The 27,063-nt window shown below is 42.2% G+C and overlaps 1 protein-coding gene and 1 pseudogene across 3 annotated transcripts in view; one reads left to right on the forward strand and one right to left on the reverse strand.

The window, feature by feature from the left end:
• Ctnna3 (catenin alpha 3) overlaps positions 1-27,063 on the reverse strand; it is a 1,520,222-nt gene that overhangs the window by 1,461,632 nt on the left and 31,527 nt on the right. For both annotated transcript variants that reach the window (NM_001426985.1, XM_087597777.1), the window contains 1 exon segment: positions 6,796-6,899. In NM_001426985.1, coding sequence (NP_001413914.1) covers positions 6,796-6,894 — 99 coding nt within the window. In that variant the 5' untranslated portion in view covers positions 6,895-6,899.
• Ube2v2-ps1 (ubiquitin conjugating enzyme E2 V2, pseudogene 1) lies at positions 23,162-23,968 on the forward strand (annotated as a pseudogene). The gene has a single exon (XR_015645203.1). The product of XR_015645203.1 is annotated as a ubiquitin conjugating enzyme E2 V2, pseudogene 1, transcript variant X2 (transcript).

The raw sequence follows: 27,063 nt of genomic DNA on the forward strand, positions 1-27,063 counted from the left end.
CACAAATACAAAATGGAACTTATAGACAAAATGAATATTTTCACTAATTTGGCTATGGTGGTCATCAGATAATGCACACGTGTATCAGATCATCCCGAAAAATGAAAATATAATTCTATCAATTGAATGTTTTAAATAAAAACTAACCATCCTAGGTCGGAGGCAGAATGTGATCGTATATCTAGCACAAGGTTATTCAGGGAAAATTCAACCTTTTTATAATTTAAAGGGATGATCTGTGCGTGACAAAACCAACAGATCAGGAGTTGGAGCAACGGCTCAGTGGTTAAAAGCACTTGGTGCTTTTACAGCGGGCCTAGAGTCTGAAAATCAGGCCCCTATCAGGTGGCCCACAGCCACCAGCAATTCTAGCTCCAAGGGATCTACCACCCTCCAGGACCTCTGGAGGCACCTGCACACTCGTGGCTTACCCACGCACAGGTGCACATGTGTGTTTGTGTGTGTATTCATATGTGTGTGTGTGTTTGTACACATGAGTGAAAATAAATATTTTTTTCTTTTTCTTTTTTTTTTTTTTTCCAGAGCTGGGGACCGAACCCAGGGCCTTGTGCTTGCTAGGCAAGCGCTCTACCACTGAGCTAAATCCCCAACCCCGAAAATAAGTATTTTTAAGTGATAGACTTTTAAAAGCTGGGCATAATGTCCTATAAGGTCAGTTACTTTAAAACAATAATTCTTTTACTTTAAAATGCACTGGGATTTTGCAAGGAGAACCCTATGATCATGAAAACCAAGCGTTTGTCCAGATAACTCTGCTCTTGCTCTGCTGGCACACCGCTTCAGGAGAAAGTTCTTACACCCAGCAGCTATCCCATAAATTGTTAATATTTTTAATTTCATACGACTTGACTATTGCCAAGACCTATAAAAAATTTTCAGCTGGGGTATTGGCAAAGTGATATGCCAAGCCTCCTTTAAGGAATCGATAAACATTTTATAACTCAACAACCAACAGAAAAGATAAAGTTGGCATCGCATGAGCAGGTGACTCAGAGCTCCTGAAGGACAGGCTCTGGGTTCCCTTCCCTGGTATCAGTTCCTGCTGGCCAGGGAAAGCACGCACCCAAGTGCCGCATCTAAGGCTCTAACATTAGTTCCTTCACATCATTTTCACCCTCTTAACTTTCTGGGTAGAATCAATACCATTTAGAGACATGATTATGATAGTTTTTAGAACATACCAGGACACACACAGTTGTGACCCTCGTTTCTCTTCATGTGAATTCTTATTGGCTGATAGAGCAAGGTACTTGACCAAAATCTCTACTAGTTTCCCCTCTTCCGTAAATGCTAGCTTCTGATTGGATGTGACGTTGCATTCCGAGTGATGCCAGCACTGGAATCCCAGCTGAGGACAGGGGGTTGGGGTTAGCCTGGGCGGGTTAGCCTGGGCTACAGAGGGAGTCTCAAAGGACAAATGAAACTGAGTTTCTCCACACTGCTTTCTCTGCTCACAACAATATGGCTGCAACCTTTATGAGTATCGAGTTCTAAGTGATCAACGCCAGTGGCACAACTTCATGGGGGGGGGGGGGAGTAATGCTGTGACACCTCCAAAGTAAAGGTCATTTCCCTCCTCCCACTCTTCTAAGTGCACAGGAGCTGTGCTGGTTAGGTTTTCTGTCAATCTGAACAAGCTGAGGTCATTTGGGAAGGATGAATCTCAAACAAGAAAATGCCTCTGCCTTAGTCAGGGTTTCTATTCCTGCACAAAACATCATGACCAAGAAGCCAGTTGGGGACGAAAGGTTTTATTCAGCTTACACCTCCACGTTGCTGTTCATCACCAAAGGAAGTCAGGACTGGAACTCAAGCAGGAGCTGATGCAGAAGCCAGGGAGGGATGTTACTTGCTGGCTTGCTTCCCCTGGCTTGCTCAGCTTGCTCTCTTAGAGAACCCAAGACAATCAGCCCAGGGACGACACCATCCACAGTGGGCTGGGTCCTCCCCCGTTGATCACTAGTTGAGAAAATGCCTTACAGCTGGGTCTCATGGAGGTATTTCCTCAAGGAAGGCTCCTTTCTCTGGGATAACTTTAGCGTGTCAAGTTGACACACAAAACCAGCCAGTACAGCCTCCATCAGAAGTTCCTGTAGGTACCTCTCTGGTGGCATTTGATATGTTTGTTTAATGGTTGGTGCGGGAGGGCTCAGTGGAACCACCGCTGGGGAAGTATTCCTTAGGATGTATAAGAAAGCTGAGCAGGCCATGGGGAGCAAGGCAGCACTCCTCCATGATCTCTGCTTTAGTCCCTGCTCAGACTTTGACTCATGATTGACTGTGAGCTGTAGGATGAAATAAACCCTTTCCCTCTCCAAGTTGCTTTTAGTCACAGGATTCATCACTGGAATAGAAAACTACCTAAGATGGGAACAAAACTAAAGAGTTGTCAAAATTTGCTTGAAACTTTCCCCTTGGCCAGGCATGGCTAAGACCTGTCAGACCTGTCAACCTACCCACTAGGAATGCTAAGGTAAGGGGACCATGTAATGGAGAGGTAGCCTGGGGTACTTAGTGAGTTCAAGTTCTGTCTAGGTTACAGGGTATGAAGCTCTGTCTCAGATCCACCCCCTAGCAAAATTTGGTGAAATATGAGAAATTGATTGATGAGTTTTTCATATCTTGCCCACTATCATGGGCAAGATATTTTTTGTAACTAATCCTGAGGAAATAACTCATTTGCATAAAGATGTTCAGCGGGGAAATGTTTGTTTTTATTTTAGGCATGATCTCATGTTTTTTTTGGGCTGGCCTCTAATTTGCTGTGTTGTTGAGTATGACCTTGAACTGTGTGTGTCCTGTGTATGTTTTAAAACTATCACAATCACCTGATTGATTACTGGGGCGCTGCCTCTATGTTCAGTTTATGAGGTGCTCTGGCTCAAACCTGGGGAATCTCCAAAGCTGGGCAAGCACTCGGTGAACTGTGCTGCATCTCCAACCAACAGACAGCATTTACAATCGTCCAAAAGGGGCTAAAACGGAAACATCCCAAAATGAGTGGTTGCTTTAAATAAAAGCAGGGATGAAGCTGTACCATATGTAGCTAGGCAGAAATTTTGTTGAACTGCTCTTACAAAGAATGGGGTTTGCAGAGATGACTCAGAGGTTAAGAGTGCTTGCTCCTCTTCCAGAGGACTTAGGTCCAGTTCTCAGCACTAACATGGAGGCTTACAACTATCTACAACTGCGGTTCAGGGGATCACCCTCTTCTGTCCTCCGTGGGCACCAGGCACATATGTGCTACAGGGACACAGACATACAGGCAAGCAAAACAACCAGACACGTAAATAAATTTAAAATTTTTAATAGTTAAGTTGGTTTGCAGATATAGTTTAGTGGTTAGAGTGCCTGCCTAAAATGTCTGTGCGCCTGTGTTGAGTACCCGGCACTCAAAATAAAACAAAGTAAGGCAGGGAAGCTGCAAAAATAGCATTTTAATGAAATCTATACAGCATTTTCTCCACTGCGTGTACGTGTGTGTGTGTGTGTGTGTGTGTGTGTGTATGTTTGACGATTAGTTTTCATTGTCAATTTGACACAACTTATAATCACCTTCGAGAAAGATCTCTGATGATGTCATTCAGGGTTTTCTTGATTATGTCAACTGGGAAGACCCAACCTGAGTGTGAGCAGGTACCATTTCATGGGCTGGGCTCCAGACTGAATTTAAAAGGAGAATGCCAGCCTGACACTGGCAAGAAGGCATCTATGGATCAATGACACAGTATCTATGACACTGGCAACTATGGATCAATGTGACCAGTTCTGTCCAGCTCCTTGTGGTGGGTTGAGTAAGAATGGCCCTGTAGTAAGCTCGTATATTTGAATTCTTAGTCACCCAGGGAGTGGCACTAAGGATTAGAAGGGTTAGGAGAAGTGGCCTTGTTAGAGGGATGGGGGGGGGGTATCTCTCTCTCTTTCTCTCTCTCTCTCTCTCTCTCTCTCTCTCTCTCTCTCTCTCTCTCTCTCTCTCTCTCTGCCTGTGAATTGGTATGCTCCTCCTCCAGCACCATGCCTGCTGCCATGCTCCCACCATGATGATAATGGACTAAACCTCTGAACCTGTAAGCCAGCCCCAACTGAATGTTTTCTTCTAGAAGAGTTGCCATGGTCATGGTGTCTCTTCACGGCAACAGAACAACGACTAAGACGCTCCTGTTGCTGACACTTCATTGCCTGTGTGAACTGCAACCTAGAAGTGTGAGCTGAATTAACCTACTTTTGTCTTGGTATTTTACCACAGAAACAGGGATAGAAAATAACAGTTTTCAGTGTCTATGTATCCACTATACATATATTCAATATAAATATGTGTATGTGTTACCTAGGCTACCTCATCCTTCCAAGTAACAGGCTTGGCAGGCCTGCACTATCCACTGAATTTATAGTCTCTGTATTATAAAGTTCTAAGAGAATGCCCACTATTTTGCTATCTTAGAAGGAAATGCACTAATGTTTGTCTCTTGGTAGTAAATTGAGTGTCTTTTAATTTTCTTTACCCTGCTCCTGGGAGATTCTAATTTTTTTTTCAGTAAAATGAAAATAAAGCCAGATAATAGTGAACTCCAAAGACCGAGGCTGGAACTCTGAGCTTGAATTGAACCTGGGAGAAAGAGACATGCTGGATAGATGATAGACAGACAGACAGATGATAGATTGATAAATGATGGATGGATAGATGGGTAGATAGTTGTGTTTTGTCGCTCAGTGGATGGCTTAAGTACTACTAATTTCAGGTGTTAATGCCTTTGAGACAGCAACACTTAATACACAACTCAGTTGTCAGCAGTGATAAATGTTTTAAATGTCTTCCCAGTAGTAGGTCTCCATCTGTGCTCAGTAAAAACATGCCCCATGTCTGTCCTCAGAGCTGCTCTGCTGTGCATCCCCAGGAAAGACAAGAACACTTGGATAATCAGATGTACCATCAATGTAGCTTTTCACCCAAGAAAACCTCCATGCGTGACGTGAAGTAGGTCAAAGGGGATTTCCCTTACCAGTTTTGCTGTTAAAGGTAAAATATTTAGGTCTACATCAAGGTATTGATTCCTTCAAACACTGACAAATACTCGGTGTGGGACAAGAACATGATATGGTAATTAGGAGAATATGATCAAAACACATCTAAGGTATGAAACCAGTTTGTGTGCAACACTTATGATAATAAAATATTTTTTAAAATACAAAAGTCCAATACATAAAATCAGGTCTTACGTGATGACTAAGTCAAAGAGTCATTATTTATATTATCAAATGATTACTTGTTTCATAGAAGACTATCACAAAATTCCTTTAACTGCTTTTCTCCCACATTTTTGATAGTTTATAGTGTACTTTGTGGCAAATGAGACGCTATGTCTCTTAGTTCAAACCACTGAAATTCTCTAATAATAAAGATGGTTGAAATCATACTAACTTGCCTCAGTTTTTAAGCAAAATAATTTCCTTTTTTTTTTCTTTTTGGTTTTTTGAGACAATGTTTCTTTATGTAGCCCTCACTGTCCTGGAACTCCCTTTGTACACCAGGCTGGCCTCAAACTCACAAAGATCTGCCTGCCTCTGCCTCTTAAGTGCTGGGATTAAAGGCGTGTGCCACCATGCCCGGCTAAGCAAAATAAATTATATCACAATGTTTTACCTCTGAAGTCAGGGAGATGGTCCAGCAATAAAGTCACTTGCCACACAAGCCTGACAAGCAGGAGAGAACTGACTCCACAAAGTTGTCTTCTGACCTCTACACATATGCTACAACACAAGTGCCACTCACACTCATCATGTGCACACACACACATAGGCAGAAGAGGAGGAGGAAGGGGAGGCGAGGAAGAAGGAAGAGGAGGAGGAGAAGGAGGAAGAAGAAGGAGAAGGGGAAGAAGGAGAAGGAGAAGGAGAAGGGGAAGGGGAAGGGGAAGGGGAAGGGGAAGAAGAAGAAGAAGAAGAAGAAGAAGAAGAAGAAGAAGAAGAAGAAGAAGAAGAAGAAGAAGAAGAAGAAGAAGAAGAAGAGGAAGAGGAAGAGGAAGAGGAAGAGGAAGAGGAAGAGGAAGAGGAAGAGGAAGAGGAAGAGGAAGAAGAAGAAGAAGAAGAAGAAGAAGAAGAAGAAGAAGAAGAAGAAGAAGAAGAAGAAGAAGAAGAAGAAAGAGGTAGAGGAGAGGGAAGGAGGAGGGGAGGGGAAGGAGGAGAAAGAAAAGGAGAAGAGGAGGAGTTAATTGTATAAACCTCTTGATTTTATGGAACACACATATAGTCCCAAGCACTTAAAAGAATGAAGCGAGAAAATTTTAAAAATATATTTTGTACACACACATGTATACAGTTAGTGCAAAAAAAGTATCTGAGAGAAAACTCATAAAACTTTCAAACTTATATTGTTAATATTAAATATATGCTTTTATATTTTTATTTATTTTCAATATTTTATAAAATTTATTTGATATATTATATATATTTTAATAGCAACTTATTTGAGGAGGTTTAAGACAGGGTCTCCATGTATAGACCTGACTGACCTTGAACTCCCAGAGTTCCTTATTTGAACTGCCTGGGTCATGAGGTTTTATCACAGCAACAGGGAAATAACTAAATCAACAGACAAAATTATCATCATCATCATCATCATCATCATCATCATCATCATCGACTCTTTAAGATGTTAACATTCTTAGCCACTGTGCCTCCTGAGTGCTGGCTTTCCTTGGCTCATTGCTATTCCCACTGCTTTAAATAATGCTCAAACATGGCTGTTGCACATTGCAGCATCCAAAGTGCCCATACCTGGATTATCAGAGGCTCCAGCAGCTTCTCCACAGTGAACGTTTGGATCTGCAGATCCTGCATGTCCATCTGCAGGGTTATTGGTGTTTCTGCTGACATGTTGCCTGCACACAGGGGGAAAAAAAAACAGAATGCTTATCAGTGGAGAGAAATCTTTCCAAAGAAGAGGGTTCCTGACAATCATAGGATAAGTGAGACTTCTATTTGGCACTTCTTTTCAGTCCTCTGAGACTCAGGGTACTAAATCCACCATGAAAGAAGCAAGACACTACCAAGCTGTTCCCTGAGATTATGCTGCCTGGGATTAGTGCTAATGAATGCTAGCAAGTTCATCTGACTTTAGACTCATCAAATGGGTTTCCACCTGGTCCGCAATCTTAATTTAAAGCCTTTGTCAATCTCTGGACATGCATCCAACAGCAGGTAAGTCATTTGTTTCCATACACCCACAATGCTCAGGTGGTCTCTATGTTTGCCCATTCTTATCAAGACATAGAGGAGACACAGTACATAGGATGCATCTCTGTGTGTTTTTAAGGTCACTTATTTGAGAATTTGGGTTATAATTTGAATTTTGGGTTGGGGCAACTTTATTGCTTGATTAGAAAGGAAACTAATAAAAAAATGTGAGTAGTTATTGTTAGAGAAAAAGGAGAAGCCGTGGGAAAGCATTGATATTTGGAAAAAGATATATCAGCTTGAATGAGAAACGTTCCCCACAGACTCAGATGTTTGAATACTCCCCACCCCTATTGGAGGCACTGTTTGGGGAGGTTTAGAAGGTATGGCCTCACTAGGGTTTGGCTTTGAGAGCTTAAGGTCTCGCTCTACCGCTAGTTTGCTTTCTGCTTTGTGCTTGTGGTTGAAGAAACGAGTACTCAGCTTCCTGCGTGTGCCACTATGCCTGTAGCTTGCAGCAGTGCTTCTGTACCTGGTGGACTCTTAAAACCCTGGAGCCATAAGTCCAAATAAATTCTTCCTTTCATGAACTGCCTTGGTCATGGTGTTTTATCACAGCAATGGGAAAATAACTAAGTCACCAGAGAAAATGATAATAATTAATATTATTATGAATGAGTCTTTAAGATATGAAAAGCCTTAGCCACTGTGGTAGTCTACACCATTAACCCCTGCACCTAGAAAAGCAAAGAGAGCAGATCCCTGTGAATTTGAGGCCATCCTGATCTACACAGTGAATTCCAGGCAGCCAGGGCAACATAGTAAGACCCTGTCTAAAAAAATTAATAATGATGATGATGAAAGTCAAGAGGATGGGGAGATGGCTCATTCATTAAAGTGCCCACTTACAAGCATCGAGGTCTGAGTTGCGATCTCTATCACCCATGTAAAATGGAGGTAAAGGTGGGTATAATCCAGGCAACAAGGAGGTGAAAACAAGAGGGTTTCTGGATTTGCCGGCAAGCCAGGCAGCTGAGTTGACAAGCTCCAGGTTCAGCGAGACATGCTATCTCAGAAGCTAAGACAGAGGACTGGTGTAAGGGCAGGTAGAAGCACCAGGCCTGACAAGCCTGAGCTCAATCCCTAGAACCAAGTAAAGTGGAAATGGAAAAGTAACTGTGCAAAGTTGTTCCCTGATCTCCACACTCACGATACCCACATGTCGCAGTACACAAGGAACCCGAGTCAAACTGATCACGGCAGTGGCAGTGCATTTCTCACTGTCTGCCCCAGTGTTCTGGGTTCCTGAATGAAAGACAAACAGCTCAATGGCTGGGCCACTTCCTAACCTCCTTGTGGCTGATCTAGCCCCCCAACCCCCGATATTTTTGAGTTATTACTTACTAATCCTATACTCCATCTTTGCTACCCTAGACCCCATCGGGGACCGGGGGGTCTTCAGGAGCCACTCCCCACACACGCACATGAAGTCTATGCCCTCTGTTCCATGACATCTTTCTTCTTCTCCTTCACCTCCCCCAGCATAGCAGATCTCATTCTTCCTGCTCCTCCTCAGTCCCTTGCCCAGGAATCCTAAAAGTCCCGCCTCTGTCTCCCTACCCAGCCACCGGCCCCGGCAACTTTATTTACCAATCAAAACCAACTGGGGCCAGGGACCTTCAGTCTTACATATAGGATGCTACAAACAGGTTTTCTTTTTTTAAATCTAATTAGCATGAGAGTAGAAGCAGCTACTCCCCCCCCCCCTTTGTCCATTAAAAGGGCCTTTCTCTCATATATACATTGAATACAGTTCTAACAGTTAGGTAAACTACAAGGTGTAATATACATCAGCAATGTCTAGTCTATTAACTTTGTCAGCTTAGGTCTATTACTCTAACATCTCTCCTAACTTAAAGAGCTTTATGATTTTATATCTTAATTATGTTTTGATTTTAACTTGTATTACCATCTGAAAAACCATCTTGACAAATCTAGATCATCTTTCTTAATGCTTAAACAACTCAAGTTTGATTATGAGACTATAACTAGTCTTCAAACCTGTCAGAGATCTGAGAATGAATTAAATATTATCTGAATATATAAGAAGCATAAAAACATAGATTTTTAAATTTTAAACAATTTGTAGAGACAGCTGACTGCCTGGATAGTCCCCTATATTCCTCATAACATTGGAGCATCAGTCTTCAGCCTTCTGGCCCAGAACCATCTGAGAGATTTTAAGTGAAGCAGGAATTATGAAGGACTATCTCACCCTGTCTTGGCAGAGCCAAGCTGTTACTTATCCTGCATCATGGGTCCTTTCCTATACAGTGGTTTGTTTGTTTGTTTGTTTGTTTGTTTGTTTGTTTGGGGTGGGGGTGTATGTTTGTTTGTTTTTTGTTTTGGAGGTTTTTTGTTATATGTTTTTTGTTTTTATCTGCAGATGAATTAGGATAATCCTTGCCACAACTGGAACAACTCTATATGGAGGCTCTGATGTTCAATATCTTCTTTGAAGTGGGGTGGGGGTATTGTCAGGAGCAGACGTGTCTTCTAGCCAAAAGGTCTATTAATAATGAAATAATTTTAAATATTGTATTTTGTGGATTTCTGGTGTTTTTGAAGAATATATATATAATCTGAATTGTAAAACCTTGACTACTCTTAGTTGTTTCTAGTTGTTTGAATAATATTGAAAACATTTTATTATTTTTAAATCAAAGTCAAATATAGCCATGAGTTTACTACCTGGCCCTTAACTTGCATTACTTAATCATCCTAAACAGTTTGTAATACCAGCTATTAGAAGGACTGGGTCTAAGCCTGGTATTCTTAAATGAGTTACATAGGCATTATGTCTGCCTAAGAGTAACAAAACTGATTTAAATTTTGTATCAATATACCAAGATTTATACCAATGAGAAGAACCTTAGACCTGCATCAGTATGTAATTTTTGTACCACTGTAAGAAACTGTAACTTTAATTTTGGTGGCTATGCCCTCGGCCCCACCATGTCTCTCTTCTCCTTCACCTTCACTGACATGCCAAGTCACTCATTCCTCCTGCTCCTCCTCCATCTCTTGCCCAGGAATCCTAAGAGCCCCGCCTCTGTCTTCTTTCCCAGCCATTAGTTGCTGGCAACTTTATTTGCTAGTCGAAACCAACTGGGGACAGGGTCCCTCAGTCTTACAAGCAGGGCACTGCAAACAGGTTTTGGGGAAATCTAATTAGCATGAGAATAGAAGCAGCTACACCCACACATACCAGTCACAATAATAATACATTAAAGTACCTTAAAATAATTTAAAATATGGTGGAAAGTATATGCTGAAGACACAACTGACCTCTGACCATTAAACACACCTGTATATGTGCATGCACACACACATGAACATGTACACATACCACACACACACACGAACCAATTACTGAGATTTTTGTATAAGAAACTATATATTCTTAGTCACATAGTCATGACTGGCATATCATAACATATTGAAACTGACACAGAAATTAATAAAATCAGCCATAAAGACTATTGGCCAAATCACTAAATCCATAAGTCCATATCAACTTTTACCCTGTCACTTGTCAACCAGGAAGTGTTTAGTCAGGGTCCACAGAGAAAAAGAAAAAGTACATATTTCTTTTCTATGTCAACTTGACCTACTTTTAAAAAACAAAAATCTGGAGCTGGAGAGATGGCTCAGCAGTTAAGAGCATCTACTGCTCTAGCAGTGGACCTGGGTTCAGTTCCCAGCATGCACATGGCAGCTCACAACCATCTGTAACTCCAAATCCAAGACATCTGACCTCTCTTCTGACCTCTGTGGGCCCTAAACACACATGGTGCACGGACTTAAGCTCAACCACACATACACTTAAAATATTTTTAAAATAACATTTTTTAAAAAAATAAGACAAAAACTTATAACGTACAGAAACACAAATCAATAGACAGCCTTCCCACTTAGTGTCTACCTGTCTCCCATAGATTCCTACAGCTTAATGAACTTCCCCCCGACCCCCAAGAAAACAACCCAAGAATCCCTCTGAAACCATGAAGGGAAAAAAAGAAATAGCAAGCACGATAATTGCTTTAGGGTGGTGGTAGTGCTGCTGCTGCTGCTGCTGCTGCTGCTGCTGCTGCTGCTGCTGCTGCTGCTGCTGCTGCTGCTGCTATTACTGGTTTGAGTTGGGTTGGGTTGGGTGGGGTTGTGTTGGGTTTGGGGTGGTTTTTTCAGTTAGTAGTTTTAACTATAAGGGCAAGTGATTATTTTCTTTTTAATTTACTGTCGATAAATAGGTAGCTAGGTGGACGAGTACAAATTGTCATGGTGTCAATCTTTTCAAATCTCTTCCTAATCTCAACAATCCTATATTGTTTCCACCAGTAAGAGACACATCAGAATTGGTGGGCGGAGTCTATGCGCCTGCACGTCCCTCCAGTGGAAGTCTCCGCCCACTTCCCCACCCTCCACCCCACCCCACCCCCACCCCCACCCCCACCCCCACCCCTGATTCTTCCCTTACCTCTAGCCTAGCTCTGTGAAATCTGCACCTGTGTGCTAATCAATCTCCCCGGCGATGCTGGGTCCTTCCCCTGGATCCATAATCCATCAAAGCTAACCGTGACCTCTGTCCATGACAATGTGTGTAAATAGAAGGATCGGCCTGTCACTAAGAACGCCTCTAAGCCTTGACGCTGATACAGAGAGAGGGACAGAGGCAGAAACGCCCTCTGAGCAAGAATCATGTACTTTGGTCCTCAACTTTATGTCACATCATTTTTATATTAATAACAAAATTTGTGAAAACGAAAATAGAAGCAAATGCTGTAGAGTCCTGCTCTTCAGATATCACCCAACGTGGTTACTCTCTATAACATTGCTTTCTTTTCTTTTCTTTCTTTTTTTTTAAGGCAGGGTCTCAGTAAACGGCCCTGGCTGTCCTAGAACTCTCTAAATAGACCAGGCTACCCTGGAACTCAGAGATCTTCCTGCCTCTGTCTACCGAGTGCTGGGATGAAAGAGCTACACCGCCGTGCTATGGTTTTCTTAATATAAAAAAATAAAACGTAAGCTGGCAAATGGCTCTGCAGAGAAAGACTAAGGCCACCTGGGACCCACATGAAGCAGAGAGACCTGACAGCAAGTTATCCTCCAACCTCCACGTGCATGTTGAGGAACACATGTGTAGACACACATAAATAAAATGTAATAAAACTGTGGTGTAACATAGGTGCTTGCCCACACAAGACTGTGTGTGTCCACATTTCACCGTGACCTGGGGGGGAGGGGCTCACAGTGTCCTGCCCCTCCCTCTTGGCAGTTAATGGCTGCTGAGGGTAGGATGTCATTTTCTTCAGGGGTATGGATGCGTAAGTTACTCACTTTCCAGTAAATAACCTCCTACCCATGCTCATAGAAGCAACCACAATTAAACTCAGTGGGTCATGCAAACACACACAAAGTCACAGAAGTGGGGGTGGTTTACATGGAAGACACAGGAAGGGAATGAGAGGAGGCAATGTAATGAGAAAGGTGAAAAAAACACTGAAATTTTAATATGCATATGTGACATCGCCAAAGAATCTTTAAATGTATATCTGAAGTGTTATTAAGAAAACCAGAAACTTTCTGAAAGGCATTCCTCAGTGACTTAGCATCATGTTTGTACTAAATCTAAATATTGAACTTCAAATGTGCTAGAATCAATATTGTTGTGATACTCCTAATTCTTTCATGTGTCTTCAGTGAAGTTTAATACTAAAAACAAGGACAATTATACTGAAGTCTCGAGGGACCCAATTATGACAAACTTAATAATTGATAAAAGCATTTAAGAACCACCATATGCTCCGAGGTTTTCTATATTATTAAAGGCATCAGTGCACATTATTCATTTCGTAGACACTATCAAAGCATTGTGTGGTCAACACAAGAAATTAAAATACACTTTATAAGTCAAGTGGGGCACCCTGAGGTTCCTCTTGCCATATTGGAGATAACTATAATATATTATGCATTATCCATTTACACTAAACGTTGGCAGTTTTATATAAAACCACCAGCATAGGGTTGGGGATTTAGCTCAGTGGTAGGGCGCTTGCCTAGCAAGCACAAGGCCCTGGGTTCGGTCCCCAGCTCTGAAAAATAAAAGAAGAAAAAACAAAACAAAACAAAACCACCAGCATAGCTGATTACAGAGACAGAACAAGTCTTCTGAGACAGCACTGTTCTAGACAGTTCTCTTATTGAACACAATCCCAACAGCCCCTTGGGGCGCCCTTCCCACTTCAAGGCAATCGAGCTCGTCCTTGTTCTCAGTGTGAGCCGAACTCCATCGCAGATTGCCAACAAGGAATTACTATCACTCTACTCTTGTTGGTCTGTTTGGTATTGGAGCCGGGTTTGAAGTCGACAGTTCAGACTAGACTAGAACTCACTACATAGCCTGGGCTGACTTCAACCCTCCTGCCTCAGCATCCCAAGTGCTAGGATTAAAATGATGAGCCACCATGTCTGGCCCTCCTTTATTTACAAAACCCAGTTTGGCTACAAATAATTATTTCAGGTTTTATTAGGTATGCATAATATATTATTATAATATAGTACAAGTATATATTTATATTTATATTATATAACCATATATCATTTATTTTATATATAGTTATATTACATATTTATATGTAATCATGTACTATATAAGATATCATATATAATTATATAGGATTATATATTATAATATCATATGTTAATATTATATATTAATTATATAGTATATTATACACAGTATAATATATTAGTATATATACTATATATATTATAGAATATAATTAATGTATAAATATAACATTGATCGTATAATTAATTATATAATTATATACTATATAAGAGTATTTACAAGTATGTATTATATACAATTAAGTATATAACCATATGTTATATAATATAATATGTAAAATTATATGTAATATATGTAGTATATTATATAGATTGATAAATAAAAATATATTTATAATTACATATAAATATATAATTAATTGCATGGTTAATGTTTATATAATATAATTTGTTGCATAAATATATAATTATGTTATAATAATATAATTATGTGTGTGGATCACTGCTAGGTGATATGTGATATAATGTTATTATGTCCTACAGTATAGACCACTACCATCCAATGTCCCACTCCTTTTCACTGTTTAATTTCCTTTTTAAATGTAAAAGCATGGTCTCTTTCCTCAGACATTCAGTTAAAATATGGAAAATATTCTTTAAAAAAATAATTCAAATACCACTAACAATTGTGTTCTCTTACTGCAACATAGGAGAAAACGTTGTGTTTTGAGTTTGGTTTTCAGTCATTCCCCTCATCGTTTTCCTTCCTCGTAACACAGACATCAAGGATGAGTGTGAGACCTGCATGTACATCTGGGCACCACGTGCCTGCCTGGTGATGACAGAGGTCAGAAGATGGTGTTGGATCCCCTGGAACTGGCACCAACAGACAGTTGTAAGCCACCATATAGGTGCCCAAAACAGAACCCAGGTTCTTAGGGAAAGCAGCACATACTCTGAACCACTCACTGAACCATCTCTGCAGCCCCAATACTGACATACTTCAATGTGTGACCCAATAAGATACGTTTTATAGTGTATAACACTGTAGTCCTATCAAATGCATGTTCACTGAGGGTTTTCATTTTTTAGCCTGCTAACCTGCTTATGGCGGTTTCTGGTACATTAAAATCAAAATTTGTTGAGCTGGAGAGATGGCTCAGTAGTTAGGAACACACATTGCCCTTTCAGATGACCCCAGTTCAATTTCCAGTAGTCACGTCAGGCAGCACATAATCTCTTGTAACTTGAGTTTCGTGGGATATGATGCCTCTGACCCCTACAAGCAAGCATGTGTCTGCACACACACATACACACACATACACACACACACACACACACAATTATAAGTGAAATAAACTGGGGCTGGAGAGATGGATCAATGGTTAAGAGCACTCACTGCTCTGGCAAAGGATCCAGGTTTCATTCCCTGCACCCACATGGTGCTTACAACTGTCTGTAGCTCTACTTCTGGGTTCTGACTCTACCTTCCTATCACCTTGGGCACCAGGTATGGTTCACATTCATACATACATACATACATACATACATACATACATACATACACACACATAGAGACAAAGCACACATATAGTAAATATTTTTATGAAATAAATATTTTTTAAAAAAGAAATCAAGATTGTTGACACTTATTTTTCATCTCAGGGACAAAGAGAGAGGACATCATTGTCAACTAAAATAAGACTGAAGTGAGCTTTCACAAAACTTTAAAAAGGTCTTCACGGTGGGATGTGGTGGTGAACACCTTTAATTGCAGCACTCTGAGGCTGAGGCAGACAGATCTCTGTGAGTTCGAGGCCAGCCTGGTCTACAAAGTGAGTCCAGGGCAGCCAGGGCTACACAGAGAAACCCTGAATCAAAAAAACAAGACAAAACAAAACAAAAAAAAATGTCTTCACTGCAGAATTCACAATGGGTTTCCAAAGCTACATTGAACACTAGAATCTAGAAGAGAAAAAAAATGAAAAGAAAAATTGTACACATGTGTAGAATGTTTTTAGCCAAGAGATAAAATATAAACCTAATTAAATCGAGGTTATCTTCTTGGTCAGCATCCATGTATTTAATTCGCATTAGGTAGAGTATGTTATTGAGAAGCTTACCTTTCCATGACAGAATTATAAAATAATAAGCTAAGTCCTTGAAGGACCTTGGCTATACACAATTACCATTCTGTGAATAAGTGCTGTGTGTTATGAAAAGCCTTTCTGATCTTTGGTATCTGTCCTGTTCAGTAACCCTGACTGACTGGAAATCGGGTTGGTCCGTAGTGGGAGATGGCAGAAGTTTGCAAATGAAGCTGAGGAAAGGTCAAAGCCTGTCGGGTTGTGACTAGCCTCTACAGGAACTTGACAACGTGAGTCCGGAGTAAAGACTTAGGAGTAGGGTGTTATCATCTATAAAATATTAGGAGTGAGGAAGGGCCTCCAAATGCTCAAGAAAACCTCCTACAGATGACACTTCCTACAGATGGCCACCTCCTACAGAGGGCCATCACCTACAGGCGGCCACCTCCTACAGACAGCCACCTCCTACAGATGGCCACCTCCTACAGATGGCCACCTCCTACAGATGGCCACCTCCTACAGTCAGCCATCACCTACAGACGGCCACCTCCTACAGACGGCCACCTCCTACAGATGGCCACCTCCTACAGTCAGCCATCACCTACAGACGGCCACCTCCTACAGACGGCCACCTCCTACAGACGGCCACCTCCTACAGACAGCCACCTCCTACAGACGGCCACCTCCTACAGATGGCTACCTCCTACAATCAGCCATCTCCTACAGACAGCCATCACCTACAGATGGCCACCTCCTACAGACGGCCATCACCTACAGACAGCCATCACCTCAGCACTGTCCTGGGCTCGGAAGAACAGAATAAGGAAGGACTTAGATACCATATAATGGGGTGTTTGCTTTTATAAAGGTCTTGTTGAGACTGGTTTGAAATCTACCACTTTTTAACCCCTATCTAATGGTTTTATAAAGTGGGAGAAATATAGATTTGGTGAGAGATAGACTGGGATAAAATTACAGTTTTCAGAAGCCCAGCCAGAATAACTCTCTCAGTTGCAGTAATAGATCTCTCTGGCAACGAAATTCAAGACAAGGCAAACCCACCCATTGCATCCTTCCCCATCTCTTTTTCCACAAAATGGCTGAACTTTCACTATATCACCCTGCTTGAAATTAAATGTGAATTACTTTTAGAATTAATACTCATTTTTAAATGCAGTCAACTGTGGGGGATCACTAGAGGCATGAGTTTGTCATACATCGGTACAAGCCAGCACGGCCTGAGTGTGTCTCTATTCCAGCACCGCCCATGCTGTGTTTCACTCATGGTCTAGCAACACCAGAGAAGAATATTAGGAGAGCACACTTCTATTGGCATTGCAGACTTCCGCACTCCCACCAGAATTCCTCATTACACGCTGCTTACAGAATCTAAGGCTTCCCTAGAACACAACCCTCTAGTTCCCAACCCTCCAGAAAGCCCTTTGCAAACTCAGCAGGGCCTGGCTTTGGGGAGGCTTGGTCTGTGGCGTTGATCAAGAAGCACAGGAAGGCAGAAGGCAGCTGTCTTTAGCCTTCCCTTAGCCTCAATCTTGTACCCCAGCCCTTGTGATGCTGCCTGCCGCATAGAGTATTGCTTCCCCACCACCCCTCGGTTGAGCGTATCTGGACTCGTCCTCACTGGCACACCAAACTGCGGTCCTCCTGGGGGAGTCTTCCTCCAATCAAACTGACCATGGAAATTGGAAACTATCATCATGTCCCAGACCTGAATAATTGCAACAGAAGTGGCTGTATCAGGCCGATGGCAGATACGTTTTGATGCTTGAGTCGATTGGAATTCCTGAGTCTATAAGATGGAGAGAAATGATATCCTTTAAGGTTTTTTGGCTGGAGCAACTGGACAGAAAGTTGCCATTAACTGGGGTGAGGGTAGACACAATGGTAAAAGAGTCTAAAAACATGAAGGTGCGCACTAGGTAACCTGTGTTCGAATCTGATATGTGTAAGAGCAGAGTTTGGCAAACTCGGTGTGGACTGAAAATATAAATGCTAGGGCCAGGAACAAATATACATAAGCCTTTCATCCCAGCAGGTGGATCTCTGTGAGTTCGAGGCCAGCCAGGACTACAAAGTGGGGACTTTGTCTCCAAAGGAGGGGGCAGGGGAGATCACCAGCATGAAAGGGAACAGAGTGGGTTAGTGAGATGCGTCAGTCCCAGAATCCACAGAAAATACCAGGTGGGTATGGCAGCCTGTGATTCCAGCCTCAGAAACCAGAGATGAGCAACGCCAAGGGCAAGCTGGCCAGTGAGACTAGCCTTACCGGTGAGCTCTGGGTTCGATTGAGAGGCCCTGACTCCGTGAATAATGTGGGAACAAAACTGAGGATAATTCTCAACATCCACCTCATCTCCCCACGCACATGCACACGACCACACAGACACACTGCACACACACGGAAATGAAAACCTGTCATGACCCTGAAACCCTGACTAGGAGCATCCAGGGAACAAAGACAGCCAATGGTACTGAAGAAACCACAGATATAAGCAAAAGGGCTGCGTCAAGTGGGCTGTGTACACTCTGATGGAGTGTACTACTGCACCTTCAGCATGTTTATGAAGTTTAGCTGGGGGTATGGGCTAACTTGCTAGTCTCCATAGAAGATCTTTGTAGGTTAGCAGTCTCAGGCTGTAAATATCTGGGAGGAGGAAATTGACATTGCTAGTGTTTGCACACATAGATCACTCATAAGCTCTCACCTTGGCACCAGAGGAGGGCTATCTCATTTCCATGACTGACCCATAAATAGAAGCCTCTGCCAATTTCCCACGGGTCTGTGGTCTTGACATGGTTGGGTCATGTCAAACAACACATTCACTCAGGATTTCCCTTGATAGGGAGTTTTGTAGCTCCCCACAAAAGAAAGGAAATAAAAGTGCAGGCTAGGAAAATGGCTCTGCAATTTAGGCCAATTAGTGATCTTCTAGACCTGAATTTGGTTTCCAGTACCCAGGTCTGGCAACTCACAACTCCAGCCCCAGCGGTTCTGACACCATCTTCTGGCCTCCAAAGGCACTGTACAGACCTGGAATCTACTCGCACAGATACACACACATATACATAAATAAAGAAGTGTGGCTGGTGTGAGAGCCCTGGAAAGAGGCCTGCTGGTCTCAGAGGTTTTTACCAGGGAAGAGAAATATAGATGTTCTTATAGAAACTTCACAACTTTATGAGGCACAAGCCATTGGTGTTCTGTTCAGGAAATTTTCCCCTGTGCCTATGTGTTTGAGGCTCTTCCCACTTTCTCCTCTATTAGTGTCAGTGTATCTGGTTTTATGTGAAGGTCCTTGATCCACTTAGACTTAAGCTTTGTAAAAGGAGATAAGAATGGGTCAATTTGCATTCTGCTATATGTTGAACTCCAGTTGAACCAGCACCATTTGTTGAAAATGCTGTCTTTTTTCCATTAGATGGTTTTAGCCCCTTTGTCAGTGTTTACAAGCTGATACAACTACTCTGGAAATCAGTCTGGTGGTTCCTCAGAAAATTGGACATAGTACTACCTGAGGATCCAGCTATACTACTCCTGGGCATATATCCAAAAGGTGCTCCAACATACAAGTACACGTGCTCCACTATGTTCATAGCAGCCTTATTTATAATAGCCAGAAGCTGGAAAGAACCCAGATGCCCTACTCAGCTATCAAAAATAATGACTTCATGAAATTCATAGGCAAATGGAATGAACTAGAAAATATCATCCTGAGTGAGGTAACCCAATCATAAAAGAACACACATGCTATTCACTCACTGATAATTGGATACTTGCCCAAAATCTCAGAATACCCAAGAAACAATTCACAGACTATATGAAGTTCAAGAAGAAGGAAGACCAAAATGTAGATGCTTCAGTCCTTAGAAGTGGGAACAAAATACTCACAGGAGGAAATACAGGGACAAAGAGTGGAGTAGGGACTGAAGGCAAGGCCATCCAGAGACTGCCCCACCTGGGGATCCATCCCATATGCAGCCACCAAAACCAGGCACTATTGCTGATGCCATAAGTGCTTACTGACAGGAGCCAGATACGGGTGTCTCCTGAGAGGCTCTGCCAGAGCCTTACTGATACAGATGAGGATGCTTGCAGCTGAGCACAGGGACCACAATGGAGGAGTTAGAGAAAGGACTGAAGGAGCTGAAGGGGTTTGCAACACCATAGAAAGAACAACAATATCAACCAACCAGACCCCTCAGAGCTCCCAGGGACTAAACCACCAACCAAAGAGTACACATAAAGGGACCCATAGCTCCAGCCACATATGCAGCAGAGGATGGCATTGTCTGGCATCAATAGGAGGAGAAACCCTTGGTCCTGTGAAGGTTCATCTCCCCAGTGTAGGGGATGCCAGGGTGTTGAGGTGGGAGTGGTGGGTGGGAGGGGGAGCATCGTCATAGAAGCAGAGGGAAGGGGGAGGGGCTATGGGAGAGGGGGGAAAGGGAATAACATTTGAAATTTAAATACATAAAATATCCAACAAAAAAATTTTAAAGGTCACATTAAGAAAAAGAAGAAATATAGATGCTCATACTCCATCTAGGACTGCAAGGGCAACGGTGTGGCTCAGTGGTAGAGCACTTGCTTAGCCCGGTCAGCCACAGAGGGAGAAAAAGAAAGACATTGAATGAGTGTCCCCACGGGTCTAGGTATTCGCACTTGAGCTCCAGTTAGTGGTGCCATTTGGGAAGTTACAGAATCTTTAGGATGTGCACCCTGGATGGACGAAGTGCTTCACAGAGGTTTCGAGGATTTATAACCTCGCTCCAATTCCTGCAAATCCCCCCTTTTCTCTCTCTCCTCCCCTCCCCCAACCCCCACCTCTCCCCCCAACCCCCTCCTCTCCCTCTCTCCTCTCCTGTGTGACTGTGTTCAGACAGCCTCCTGCTACCATGCTTCTGTGACAAAGGGACTGTCAACACTTTCCTCTGTAAGTTGTATCACATCAATATGAGAAAGTAATTAACATGATAGCACACTGATAGCTGCCTTTGAGTGAGTTATAAAAATGTGCCCTATCCAGGCAGAAGAACTGGAAATGCATGACACTGTCAGAGTAATTCCAATCCGGCAGATGTCAGCAGGAAGGTTCATGGTTTGTACAAGCAAAGGAAGGCTAGATTTCAGCTCTACTATAGCAGAGCAATACGTGGCAGCCAGTTCAAGATGTCCTGCCCACCCCCAAACACACTCTGCTAAAGGGTTCTTAAGTTCCCCAACATTTCAGTACTGTTGGGTCTCAGTGATTTGACACTGGACTACCTAGGTAAAAACCCAAACTCTGCTCTCTCCTCACCAGGACCCTTGCTTTTACATGTATATGTTTATTTACATGTATAAACACATACATGCACATGAATATACACACATATATGCACATGAATACACACATACTCATTTACATGTACATGAGTGCACATACACAAACATACATGCACACGAACACACACACGCACACACACACACGCGCACACATGCACACGCACACAGAGTACAAGTTTGGAAGTCAGAGAACAACTATGAAAATTGGCTCTACCCTTCCACCATGTGGGCTGAGAGAATGGAGTTTGTCAGCCCTGATGCTATCTTTGCTCGCACAGCCATTTCTCCCGGCCCTTCCCTGGGAACTTTATAGACAAGCTGCTGGGTTCCCTCGAATATTCATTTCACCATCTGTTAAACACGAAGCATAAGAGTACCCTCCTCAAGAGTTTTCAAGGTGAAATAAGTCGTGCATAGGCGTACATATCCTAAATAATTTAGCCCAGAGCTCAGGCCCCTAGCAGGAGCTCAGAAGGGTTAGTTGATGCCATTCTCCCATCTTCAGAGAGACAGCTGGATCTGCTTATGAACATTTAGTTTATCTAACATCGTTCATCTACTATTCAAGACTGCTTTCTCTCCATCCTCCTAACTACAGTCTAAAGCAGAGTTTCCCTCCGGTGCCTCCTTGTATCAGGTCTCTTGACTAAAATCTAAAGCGTAATTCCTACACGTGGACTAATTAGGAATGCAACGTGCCTGAACAATGCTAGAGGGGGAAAAAATCTGAACTACAACCTTGAAACCAGTTCCAGGGGTGCTGTGTCAGAGGCTTGCTCCGTGCTCCTGAGTGGGAGCCACCGTCGTAATGCACTACGGGCCATTATCCTGGAGACAGTGCTTTTGCATTACCTCGGCTTCCAAGACTTCACGATCCAACAGAGTCAAACAGTCTACATTAGAACAGATGTTGGATATCACAGGCACATTGTAACCAAAACTTTTAGGAACTTCCTAGATTTGAAGCTCTGTTTATTGAATCTTGGAATGGTCATCTTATTGATTGTCTTAGTCAGGGTTTCTATTCCTGCACAAACATCATGACCAAGAAGCAAGTTGGGGAGCAGAGGGTTTATTCAGCTTACACCTCCACATTGTTGTTCAACAACAAAGAAAGTCAGGACTGGAATTCAAGCAGAGATCATGGAGGGGGGGTGCTGCTTACTGGCTTGTGTCCCCTGATTTGCTTGGTCTTCTTTGTTATAGAAACCAGCCCAGGGATGGCACCACCCACAAGGGGCTGGATCCTCCCAACTTGATCACTAAGAAAACGCCTCACAGCTGGATCTCATGGAGGCGTTTCAACGGAGGCTCCTTTCTCTGTGATAACTCCAGCTTGTGTCAAGTTGACACACAAAACCAGTCAGCACACTGATGTTCTTTGAGAAATCATCAAATTGATCTCTTTCCTCCTCCCACAATGGTGAGCTGTGCAAAATCTAAACAAAATTAAAATATGTGCTTCCAAGATTGAGCTTGTTTCCTCACATGTATCCCTAAACAAAAACTAAAATGGAGGGGGGATTGCTCTGACCAATATGATGTAAAGCAAAGGAAAAAGACCTCTACCTATATGGAGGTATCAAGTCCCTCTGAGTATAAATAGCTAATTGGGACTAATTTTCTGTTTTACACTTATTGATTGATTTACTTATTTATTTTGAGGAGGAGCATGAATACCAGAGTGCGCTTATAAAGGTCAGAGGACAATTGGTGGGACTTGGTTCGCTCTGTCTTCCATATGGAATCCAAGGACAAAATCAGGCGATCAGGCTTGGTAGCGAGTACCATTACTTCAGATCCATGTTGGCGACCTGCCCTTGTTGTTGTTGTTGTCGTCGTTGATGTAATGGAGGCAAAGAGCTAGGGTTTGACTTCTGATTTAATTGAAAATAACATTGCATATAGGAATTTCACGGGTGTCCACAGTTCTTATTGAATCTAGGTTGTAGAAATGGAAGAGGTTGAATGGATGTTGTGCTTGTTACATTTCAAGGAGTTAAAGTTCCTCATAATTTTCGCTTGTTGGAAGAACTTGAAGAAGGACAAAAGGGAGTAGGTGATGGTACGGTTAGCTGGGGCCTTGAAGATGATGAAGACATGACACTTACAAGGTGGACAGGCATGATAATTGGGCCACCAAGGACAAACTATGAAAACAGAATATACAGCCTGAAAGTAGAATGCGGATCTAAATACCCAGAAGCACCTCCATCCGTTAGATTTGTAACGAAGATTAATATGAATGGGATCAATAATTCCAGCGGAATGGTGGATGCACGGAGCATACCAGTATGAGCAAAATGGCAAAATTCCTATAACATTAAAGTTGTACTTCAAGAGCTAAGACGTCTTATGATGTCCAAAGAAAATATGAAGCTTCCACAGCCACCAGAAGGACAGACATACAACAACTAATTTTAGTGGATCTCAAACTTGTCTTAAATCAACAACCTTCTACTCATGTTAATGTCTTGATTAAATATCACCATGCAAAATACCCACACATTAAGTAAAAGAATTGCAGCTGGTAAACATGACCTGGACAGTTGTAAGAACATATTTAATATATGTGCACCTATTATGTTTTCAGGTAACAAGAGAAGTGCAGCACAATTTTTCTTTCTCTTCTTAAAAGCACTGTCATTTAAACATGAATCTGAAGCATTCAAAATGGAATTCAGGTTGTCAAGACAGAAGCATGGCAAAAGAGTGTCAGATGGCCACGGGAACCTTTGTTTTTCTGAAAGTAAAGTCTCAAGAAGGAAGAACAGAACTGGCAGGCTTTATCCACCATATTTAGAGCTGCAGATGGAATTGTTTAAAGTAGCAGACATAATGACTAGTCACCAATTGTGTTAATCCTTGAAGCGGTGTGGGTGCTGACTACTGTTAGTGTCAAACATAGGTGCAGGATGGTTTTTATACCTGTATTTATAATAAAAAGATGTTTGGGGTTTTGAATTTCTGTTAAAAGCTGTTCTCGTTTGTTGACATGATAAGTTGTTTACAGTCTTTGTTTAATAAAACATGCTTAGAAGTTTTAAGTGAAGACAACAAAAAGGGTTGGATATGTGATTTTGAGATGAAAGTTAGTCTTAAAATGTAAATAAAATATGGAATGTGTCTTCAAAAAAAAAAAATTTCACACGATGACCTCACTCCCCTCCTCTGATGACACACTCTGCAACTGTTACCGTATAAAATAACAATTCGTATATATTTCACAAAGGCACATATTTTAAACCTTTCAGCAAGCGAAATTTCCATGTTTTCTATATAGTAATGTCTTCTAACTTAGGGACCTGTTGTACTGTATAAAAATAACAGTAGACCCAAGATCAAAACGCCATCCCATACAAGCCCAGCATGTCAGTTACCTTTGTATTACTTAAAAAGCCAAAGAACTCTACAAACCACATACCTTAGTGGTTTTCTATTCTAATACTTTTCTACTACTGTGAAGAGATACCATGACCAAGCAACTCATAGAGAAAGCACTTCATGTGGGCATGCTTAAAGTCTCAGAGGATGAGTCCACAACCATCATGGCAGGGAGCATGGTAGTAGGCAGGCATAGTGCTTGAGGGCTTACATTTTACACAAGCAAAAGGCAGAGGGAGATAGCTAGAAACGGTGTGGGCTTTTGAAACCTCAAAGCCTACTCCTACTAACATAACTCCTCCAACAAGGCCATACCTCCTAATCCTTCCCAAACAGTTCCAACAACTGGGAACCAAGTATTCAAATGTATAAGCTATAGGAGCCATTTTCATTCAAACCACCACATTACAGTAATGACCAGCCTAGCCAAACATGCCGACTGGGGAAATGGTATCATGAGTATTATGGGGCTAACCAACAATTTTCTGATTGGATTTAAGGCTCACTACACAACTGTAAACCTGGCCAAGAGCCCTTGGATGAGGAGAGGAACATAATATCAAACTGCCTTATAAACCTTTATAAGGTTATAAAAATATAACCTTTATATCCATTTTTCTAAAAGCCAAAGAACTAAATTAGTCAAAGTGAAACCAAAGTAGATAATCTAAAATGTAAGGCAGCAGAGAAGCTTTTACTGAATCATTCAGAGCAGAAATAACATTCCGCTATTAAACATGCAACACATCAAGTCTAAGCCACCAAACCAAGAGTAACATGGCCTCCATGCATAACTTTCAAGGTGACTATGTTTTGTTGTTGTTGTTGTTGCTCTGATCCAGTGAGCCCATGGATCCAACCCTCTATCTTATTATAAGGCAGCTCAAATGTATATGAAGTCTCCTGGGGTCTGGCAGTTTGGAAAGACCCAGAACAATAAGAGAACAGTAAAGAAAATTCTTACTGACCTTGATTCCAAACAAACAAACAAACAAACAACAACAAAAACTAGCAAAACAAACGGAACTAGAAAATATCATCCTGACTTAGGTAACCCAGGTCCAAAAGACATGCATTGTATGTACTCACTGATAGTGGACATTAGCCAAAAAGTTCAGAATACTCACGATACAACCCGCAGACCCAAAGAAGCTAAACAAGGAGGAAAGCCCAAGTGAAGATGCTTGAATCCCACTTATAAAGGGGAATAAAATAGTCATGGGAGGCAGAGGGGGAAGGGACCTGGATGGGAGAGAGGAGAGCAAGGGAATAAGGAAGGCAGGATTAGGTATGCGGGGGAGAGAGAAGAGAGGTCCAGTAGGCCAGGAGAATGAACGGAAATATGCAGATGCCCGGTGGGGTTAAGGGATTCTCTAGAAGTCCCAGAGACCTGGGATGAGAGAGGCTCCCAGGAGACACTGCAGGTGACCTTAGCGGAAATGCCCAACAGTGGTGATATGGAACCTGAAAAGACTACCTCTGGTAGCCAGACACGACCCCCATTGGAGAGATGGGGACACTAACCCACCTACAAAACTTTCGATCCAAAATTGGTCCTGTCTAAAAGAAATACAGGCACAAAGATGAGCAGAGACTGAAGGAACGGCAGGCCAGTGGCCGGCCCATTTTGAGACCCGTTCCATGGACAGGCACCAATCCCTCACACTATTAATGATGCTATGTTGTGCTTGCAGACAGGAGCCTAGCTTGGTTATCCTCTGTGAGTCTCTACCCAGCACCTGACCGCGAGAGATGAGGATAACCACAGACGAACTTTGAACGGAGATCAGAGACCCCTATAGAAGAGTAAGGGGAAAGATTAAAGGCCCTCAAAGAGATAGCTACCCCACAGGAAGACCAACAGTGTCAATTAACCTGGACCCCTGAGAGCTCCCAGAAATTGAGGATATACAGGCTGGTCTTAGGCCCCTGGCACATATGTGGCAGAGGGCTGCCATTGCTAGCCTCAGTGGGAGAGGATGTGTCTAATCTTGTAGAGACTTGATGCCCCAGGGTGGGAGGATATAGGGGGCTGCCCTCTCAGAGGCAAAGAAGAGGGGAAGGAACTATATGAGGGGGCTACCAGGAGGGGGCAGCACTTGGGATATAAATAAATAAATAAATAAATAAATAAATAAATAAATAAATACCTCAAATTTATTTCGATGTAAAATAAAGCTTATTTTGATGTAAAATTCAGGCCTGCAAGCTAACTGAGCTGGTAAGGGCGCTTGCCACTAGGTCTGACGTACTGAGTTCAACCCCCAGGACCCACATAGTAGAAGGAAAGACTGAGTCCCCCACCACCCAAAAGTTCTCTGATAGCCACACAAAGCACTGTGCCACACACACTCACTCATATATTTAGATAAATAGATTGGTTCAGAGAAGGGGGGACAGAATGTATTTTTTTTTCAAAATCAT

This window comes from Rattus norvegicus, chromosome 20 (assembly GCF_021556685.1).
Source record: "Rattus norvegicus strain SHRSP/BbbUtx chromosome 20, alternate assembly SHRSP_T2T, whole genome shotgun sequence".
NCBI lineage: Eukaryota > Metazoa > Chordata > Mammalia > Rodentia > Muridae > Rattus > Rattus norvegicus.